This window comes from Maylandia zebra, linkage group LG10 (genome assembly GCF_041146795.1).
Source record: "Maylandia zebra isolate NMK-2024a linkage group LG10, Mzebra_GT3a, whole genome shotgun sequence".
Taxonomy (NCBI): domain Eukaryota; kingdom Metazoa; phylum Chordata; class Actinopteri; order Cichliformes; family Cichlidae; genus Maylandia; species Maylandia zebra.
The window spans coordinates 26,103,830-26,111,507 of NC_135176.1; the positions used below are offsets into that span (position 1 = coordinate 26,103,830).

Sequence of the window (7,678 nt, forward strand, 5' to 3'; positions counted from 1 at the left end):
CACATTACAAGACTTTTTTTTTTTTTTTAAGAACGTTTGGACATTTTAGGCCTCAGTCTCATCCTGAGAAGATTATCAGAACTAGAAAAGTTTGATTTTATTTATCTTTTTCTCAAGTACCATTTCCTCCTGTGGCCATTAGTCAAGCCACACGAGGTCAGTTCATTTCAATAGACAGAGTGAAGATAAATCATTATTTTTCACAGTGCCTAAAAATGGACGTGGACATAAAAGACACAGAACTTTTTATTTTTATTTTTGGTAGCCTTCAGGGTGTTAATTATCTTACAGCACAGGTCTCCGTGTCCTCTGCAGTATCCATTTAAGAAGCAACAAACACAACACAATGGAGGACGTTCTTTGATAAGAAACAGACACTTACTTACTGTACAATTAAACTACAAGTGCACTTTTTTCTGTTCTGAAAAGAAAGAAACGACACATAACTGAGCAACACTTTGGTCAGTCATATTTGGAATGTTGTTTTGAACATTTTTCTTTTTTCAAACATCGTCATTCGCCGTGCGGATTTCCGTTTATGGACCCGCACTTAACTGAAAACATTTAAAAAACTGTAAACTGTAAACACCATAAATCATGCTCGTTACATGCACTTTGTGACTGTTCATATGTGACTCTTCCTCCAAATATTTGGATGACACCCAACTCACATTTTAGCTTCACTACATTTCCAACAAAAGATGTGCTTGTGTTATGACCTTTAGCAAAACAGCGTTTCATAAAAGGCAACAATTCTGTAAGGCAGAACTATATTTGGACAGTAACACATTCATATTTAAGCAATTTGTGCATCATCAGTATATACAGAATAGACACATTTGACATCTTTTACAAAGGATCCAAGGTCTTAACAGACAGTAAAAGCTATTTGAGTAAAAAGGGAAAAAAAAAAAAGGTTTGAGGCATTTGTGAGATTTTGGCTGAAAAAACACTAGAATGCAGCTTTTTTAAGACATACCAACAATAGATACTTAGTTTAACAATTCCCCTCCAGTCAGAACAGAGACACCGCACAGCTGCTTGCAGTTTGTTATATACCCCACTGGAGGGGCAGGTTGAGGGTGAGCAATAAGGCCACCACATAATGCATGAGGTCTGGGGTTCAGTAGCATTTCATCAAACCTAAATCAAGTATTGACTTTGCTATACAAAGCCAAATCTTTGAGTCTCTCACAGAATCCATCTGACAATTACACACAACTCGCGTTTTTGTTGGCAGTTACACTTTGCCTGTCATTATAGAGTTAAGCATGTAGGTGCAAAAAGCTGCATCTTTCTATATCAGGATGGCTGTGGCTCAGAAGGTAGAGCAGGTTCTCTAATGATTAGAAAGTTGGTGGTTTGATTCCCAGCTCCTACAGATTGTATCTAAGTAGCACTGGGTAAGAAATAGCTTCCAGTGCATACATGTTATTCAGAAAGTGCTTTGTGGGTGAATGTGGCTTGTATGAGTGTTCAGATATAAGTGCTGTAAAAATATTAAACCTTAACTTGGTACAACTAATTAAAAAAAGGTAAACTGACCAATTCCATAATTGACATCAAAGACCTTCTACAAACCTCTCTCTAAAGTAGAATTTTTCCCACTCTGGATTGAGACTCAGACCCCTTTCAGACACACACTCTTTAACTTGAATCTGATGGCACCTAAATGTGTCATCTTCAAGTGAAGTAAAACCTTGGTCAATATGATAACCGCGTCACAGGATTATGAGCATCTCTTTCATCTTTGTGAGTAGCTCGGCTCATTATAATGTTACGTATACGACGATTAATATAATGATCCCTCCCACAAAATGGCATCTGCGTGGGAGGGATGGTACAGATGCATAAAGAAACATGTTTTCAGTAACAACAGTAGGAAAAGCTGAACATTCAAAAGCATCGTTACACTTTGCATGACAAATACTGCACGCTATGGCTCTCTCTGTCACAGTTATGCCTAAATAAAGCTGAGCATAGAGACCAGTTTTCAGAAAAGACAATAATCAAACAAAAGCCACATTACATTATGGCAAATTACTTAAGGCAAGATGATAAACAAAGCTTAATCAGAACAACTTTTTGAGAATTATTGGTTACTTTTATGCCATTAAGTGAGGACTTATAAGAGATTCCAAAAAAATGAGTCATTCTCAGACTGAACAAACATTGCAACAATGGAATCATCACCAGCTCCCAACCCTAACATGAAAACAGAGATATAGCAAGAATGGCACACAGAACTTAATAGCCCTTTTTTTCTGTAAACCTTTTAACTTGACCTTTCATCAGCACAGATTAAAGATTGAAAGCACAGAAAAAAGTCACTGCACAAATCCTACAATACAAGTTCACCATAAGAATAAATTAGCAGTCTGGAACACATTGGTTGTCGGCACTGCAACACTTTAAAGCTCACTGCTGACATGTCCAAGGTATTAAAAGTGACCAGAATACATTTTAGAAAAGAGAGAGAGGGTTTGATAAATATATGAGACAAAGTGAAGTCATTAAAGCTGCCGTCATGTCTTCAGACATTCTGGAGTCCTCTCTCGTGGCCGTCCAGCTGCACCTTAATCTTGTGCAGTTCTTCGATCTCCTGGTGGTGGCGCTCTGTCTTGTGGCGAACCAGAGAGCGATAGAAGTGAATGGTGAACACCACAAAAATCACCCCCACCGGGACCATGATGATGGTGGAGGCCAGGGCAGCCTGCCAGCCGGGGTTCTGCTGCGAGGGGGTGGTGGTTTCCAGAGGGGTGGCTGATGTGGTAGTTGTCTTTTTGATCTTGCCAGATTCTACAGGCAAGAACTTGATCCAGCAGAGGAGCACCACTTCTGCTAAAAACAACAGGATCCCCAAGGCCGTGGAGAAGCCCCAGGCCAGCTCGATGTAGTAGTGCATGCGTTCGTGAGGCGACTCGCTGACGGAGTTGAGGTTGTGGATGTTGCTGACAGCTTCCACATTAGGAAGAATGCAGGTGCTGATCAGCAGAGCAAAGAGGTGCACTGCCACCAGGATGGTGGTGCACACACTGAAGGCGATGAGAAGCAGACGAGGGTAACTGTATTGAACTTCCAGCTGCACCTCAACCATGGCCACCTGAGACATTTAAACAGAGACATATCCAAATTACTCTACATCCATGAGTACATCAAAGCACACCAACACAATGCAAACTATACTACGCAAAGAATTTCAGGCATTTTCTAACCCTTCTGTATGAGGTCCCATTAACTGTGGTCAGAAGTATTTAAGCCACTAAGAAAGAGCAGTTTTTTGGCAAGTCTAAGCCTTCAGAAACTTTCTGGAATGTTAACTCTCAAGTCAGATAACAACCACCATGCTTCCAGGGTTGAAAAATAAAGCCAACAAACTGCAGTCCCTCAAATGGAGGCTTGAATTGGCTTCAGCATGAATAAATCTCTAACTCCAATGATCAGGGGTGTCAAGCATAAGGCAAGAGGGCACACACACACACACACACACACACACACACACACACACACACGGGAAATGAAGCGGTTTATGAAATTTCAGTTTCTGGGTCAGTGTCAGATTCTGTTTCGAAGGCAATGCGTTTTGCTCTGTCTGCCTTACTCTCCATAGCAACAGAGGCTGTGGCTTGTCTTGTGAGAAGCCACAATGCCAGAACAGCTACAAATGCTTCTTCTTGATGAGCAAAATAATTAATTTACTATGGAGATAACAAAACAGCAACTAAGTTAACTATATAGCTGTTACTTTGTGGGAAAATTGCTGTCCAAATTTGATCACAACAGAACACAAGATGTGCTTCTCTGTCAAAAACTTAATTCATCAACTTTAACGATATATTTAATTTATATTGTCAGAAAAAACACTCATCCCATTAAGAATGCAAATGGACAGCACAAACATGACATTTAAAACCACTTCCTTCCTGCAGGTTAGTGGGGATTTTTCATATTGGACTAAACTGACTAACCATTGCAAAGCCAGACAACAGTGCAGAGGTCCTGCTGGAAGCCTTCAGCTTGGCACGGCTCAGATAGAGTTTCCTCCATGACAGTGCCTGCACTGAGTGGTGGTTGGAGCTGACCAACTCCAGGTAACTACGTCGCACCCAGTCCCTGTAGTCCATCCCACTGTTGTCTGGGGCATGCTCTGCTGGAGAACCCATAGGCACATTCAGCTCACTGCTCATTTCACCTGGTGGATATGAAGCAGAGACAGAATCACATCAATGACCTGGTGTCTCAGATCCCATTACAGATTAAGATTAGAGATATGAGATTAATACACGTGGCATGTTTAAGTGATAATAACAAAAGTTTTTTTTTTTAAATCTCCTGCAAGAACCCTTTGACATGTACCACTTTTATGCAAAAAATTAAGCCACTTTAGCGTGATTCTTACTTTAGCGGTTAACAGTCACAGCTGTTAACCGCTATTCTATCACATTACCATGAACTTTATTTTGAAAGCACTTCCTCAAATTAATCACCAAATTATGATTGATTGAGAAACAGGAGACAGTGTTAACCTTGTGATCAGCGTACTGTGGGACATTTAACAAAACCAACCTTTTTTTTTAAGTGACTCATTTTGAAAACAGAAAACTTCCCTTGTGGTCACAGGAGATACGCATCAGATACAAAAATTTACATTTGGTGATGCTGCTGTGGACAATTGTAGCTCATAAATCATCAATCTGTGACATTCATATTTTTAACCATACAATACTGCAGCATTTATAGCCAAGATGGTTTACCAGCTCCTGCCCATATCTAGGTCTGTTTACATATTACAAAAAAAGAAAAAAAAAAATACATCATGGGTCCTTCAGTTTATTAACTGCGATGTTATCATAGTAACCCAATAAAGTTTATATATAAAGAAATGCTCGGTTGTGAATGTTTATCTTTGCTGTGTTTTCTCCTGACCATCAATCACAGGAGCTCACTATCCAAATACTCCCAAACTCTGTGTGTGTGAGTGTGAGAGAGAAGAGGGGGGCTGTCTCAACAATGTTTTGCACCAACAACCTATTGGCAAAGAGCCAGGGGAGCTAAAGGGAGGGAACAGGAAATCACTATTGTGGAAAAAAAAAGACAAAGTTAACGCATGAATACAAACAGCCATGCCATGAGTAAAAACACATGAAAAAAGCAAAGACTTAAGCATGTATATATAAGCACATATCCACTGGCATATTCTAAAGTGATGCACTCAACAACAACATTCAACAAACTGCACAGCAGCAGTACGTCTATCTCCCTTCACGATGTGCAAGCACAGGCTGTGCAAACACAAACCACTGAATTTTACAGTTTGCACTTTAACCATTAATGCGTCAGTGCTTATGATAGTTAGTGCGCACCACTATCTATATATCTATCTCGCCCACTCTCTTTCTCTCCATCTATCTATATATACACACACACACACACACACACACAGACAGACAAGTGCAAAACGGTGGCCCCATGATTTTGCAGGGGTAACACGTTTCAGCAGATGGGTGCACCTTTACGTCTCTATGTATATTTAGAACTCTGGTAAGTTGGCAGGATCCGTTTACAGAGTTTCGCTAACAGAAAGCTAAAATACCGCTGTTATTTCAGTCAGCGTTAAACAGTAAAAGCCGGAAGACATAATGCGAATACTTATGCAAAAAATCTGGTGCGCATTTTAGCCTGAGTCCATCTTCACCTGATATGAGCACCATAACAAAATTCAGAAAAAGCAGGTCTCTACCAGCTAGCTTATTTAGCTAGCCATTCTCAGCAAGTTCGCCTGTTCCTTAACTTTCCGTCTTACCTATCCGCCAAAGTGCCTTTTAATTACGGGTGCAAACTCCGAGACAGTCCTCTCTCCACGTTGCCACCCGACAAATGAACGCTCTCCGGTCCTCTCCGGGTGTTTTAGTCAAACAACTTCCGCTCTTGGCTTGTAGTTAATCAATAAAAGTACCCCCGTTTCACTCCTGCATCTGAACCAGGTCCTCCAACTGCACTGCTCTCCTCCATACCCCGACAACCTGCGTGACAGTTGCGCTTCAATTCCAAGTAAGTTCACCTGCCGCCTGGTTTCCTGGTTCGGATGGTGCGGTCCCAGCAGAGTGCAGAACGGAAGCTGAGGAAAACTAAAGTCCTTAAAATAAAAGGTTTCCGCTTGGGCGTGTAACTTTCAAAATAAAAGCAGGTTGAAGCCTCCCGGTGTCTCCTACAATACAAGGAAGACTGTTCAAAAAGCCCCTTTCATTGTTAATGCATAAAATAATTCCACATAAAACACTTAAAAACAATTAAAGAAAGTTTAACAGTGAACCCTGTTCCCCATAACACTGCATTATAAGCATAAATAGTTGTCTAGACTGGGTTTAGAAAAATGACTTGCACCATGTTGTGATTGTTTCTAGACCCAGCAATGCTTTATGTCACAATCTCTAAAGTAGGCCTCTCACTGGGTTAATAAGATACATAAATTAAATAATGTTATTATACCTCTTAAAGTATGTAATAAGACCTGTAATGTTAATTTTAGATCAAACTCAAAAGTGCAACTAACTGTAACTGGTGGGTAAGATCATCCAGGGCTATTTTGGAGGTAATATCCTCTGTAAAGCTGACAGAGTGGTTATATCCCTCACACCACTGGCACTAGCAAAATGCCAGTATGTGGAAGTGCATTTACTGCTGTCAAAACTTTTTTTTTTTTAGATGCATCTATTTAAAGATTTTTCATCCAGGAGCCAGGCTCACGCTTGCCACTCATGTCAGTTTCCTGTGGCTGAAATATTGTATTGTATATTATGAGAAATCTTGCCTTATGCACAAAACTACTTACCTGTAGAGATCTTTTTTTGGTTGTTTCTGAAATTATATTTTAAGAGTAACTCTTGACAAATTGTCTATTTAATTTGCATACATGCTTTTGTTGTTGAATACCTATGTAGTTGCTGAAAGTAGCTGGTCATGCCTTTGCACCTGCTGTGAGGATTGCGAAACTCTTTACAAACAGAACAGTCACTGCTGTTTGTAAAGAGCAGTGTGTGTGCTGTAGTGGTCCCAGATATAATCCGGGAAACACTGGACTTCTATGCTCCTTTAAAAATGTTGCTGCATTCCTCAAATGATGAACTTCAGATGGAACAATAAAACTACATGTCCTGAAAACTTCAAACAGCTGTAGACATATCAACAGCCCCCCTTGACATCCTTCAACAATGCTGACTAGCGAAAATCAGATCTTAATCCACCTCGTGCCAACTCTGACTCTCAAGTATTATTGTCTTAATCTCAGTATAACTGCAGAGAGATCATAAATAGCAATAGATTTACACGTGGTCTAATCAGCAGATGAAATTAACTCATTGAGAGTAAAAGAAGAAGAAAAAAATCCAACTAAATCTGGTATTATCCTAATGTAAAGAAATCTGTTAATAGGCCAATGAGAGGTAAGTGTGTCTGACTTCTGTAACATAACTGGTTCTTATTGTAGATTTACAGTACTGTGCAAAAGTCTGGAGCCCTTCTTATTTCATTATATTTTTCTAGGAAAATACGTGTAGTTAAAAAAGCAAGCAAACATCAGTGAAAATACAATATTTGAGGACAAACATAGTTTATACAATTCTAACAAGCTTGAAAATCAATATTTGGTGTGACCACCTTTACTCTTCAGCAACTGGGT

The 7,678-nt window shown here is 39.8% G+C and overlaps 1 protein-coding gene across 2 annotated transcripts; it reads right to left on the reverse strand.

Moving 5' to 3' along the window:
* Positions 1 to 234: 234 nt before the first annotated feature.
* On the reverse strand, positions 235 to 6,109 carry orai2 (ORAI calcium release-activated calcium modulator 2). 2 transcript variants are annotated; one of them, XM_004573477.3, is made up of 3 exons: positions 5,820 to 6,109; positions 3,969 to 4,192; positions 235 to 3,103 (listed from the first exon to the last, which is right to left on the reverse strand). In XM_004573477.3, the coding sequence occupies exons 2-3, from the start codon at positions 4,185 to 4,187 to the stop codon at positions 2,534 to 2,536; spliced, it is 789 nt and encodes a 262-aa protein (XP_004573534.1). In that variant the 5' UTR covers positions 4,188 to 4,192; positions 5,820 to 6,109; the 3' UTR covers positions 235 to 2,533. The 2 variants fall into 2 exon arrangements, with proteins under 2 accessions (XP_004573534.1, XP_004573533.1); XM_004573476.3 differs by having other exon boundaries at positions 5,804 to 6,109.
* Positions 6,110 to 7,678: the final 1,569 nt, after the last annotated feature.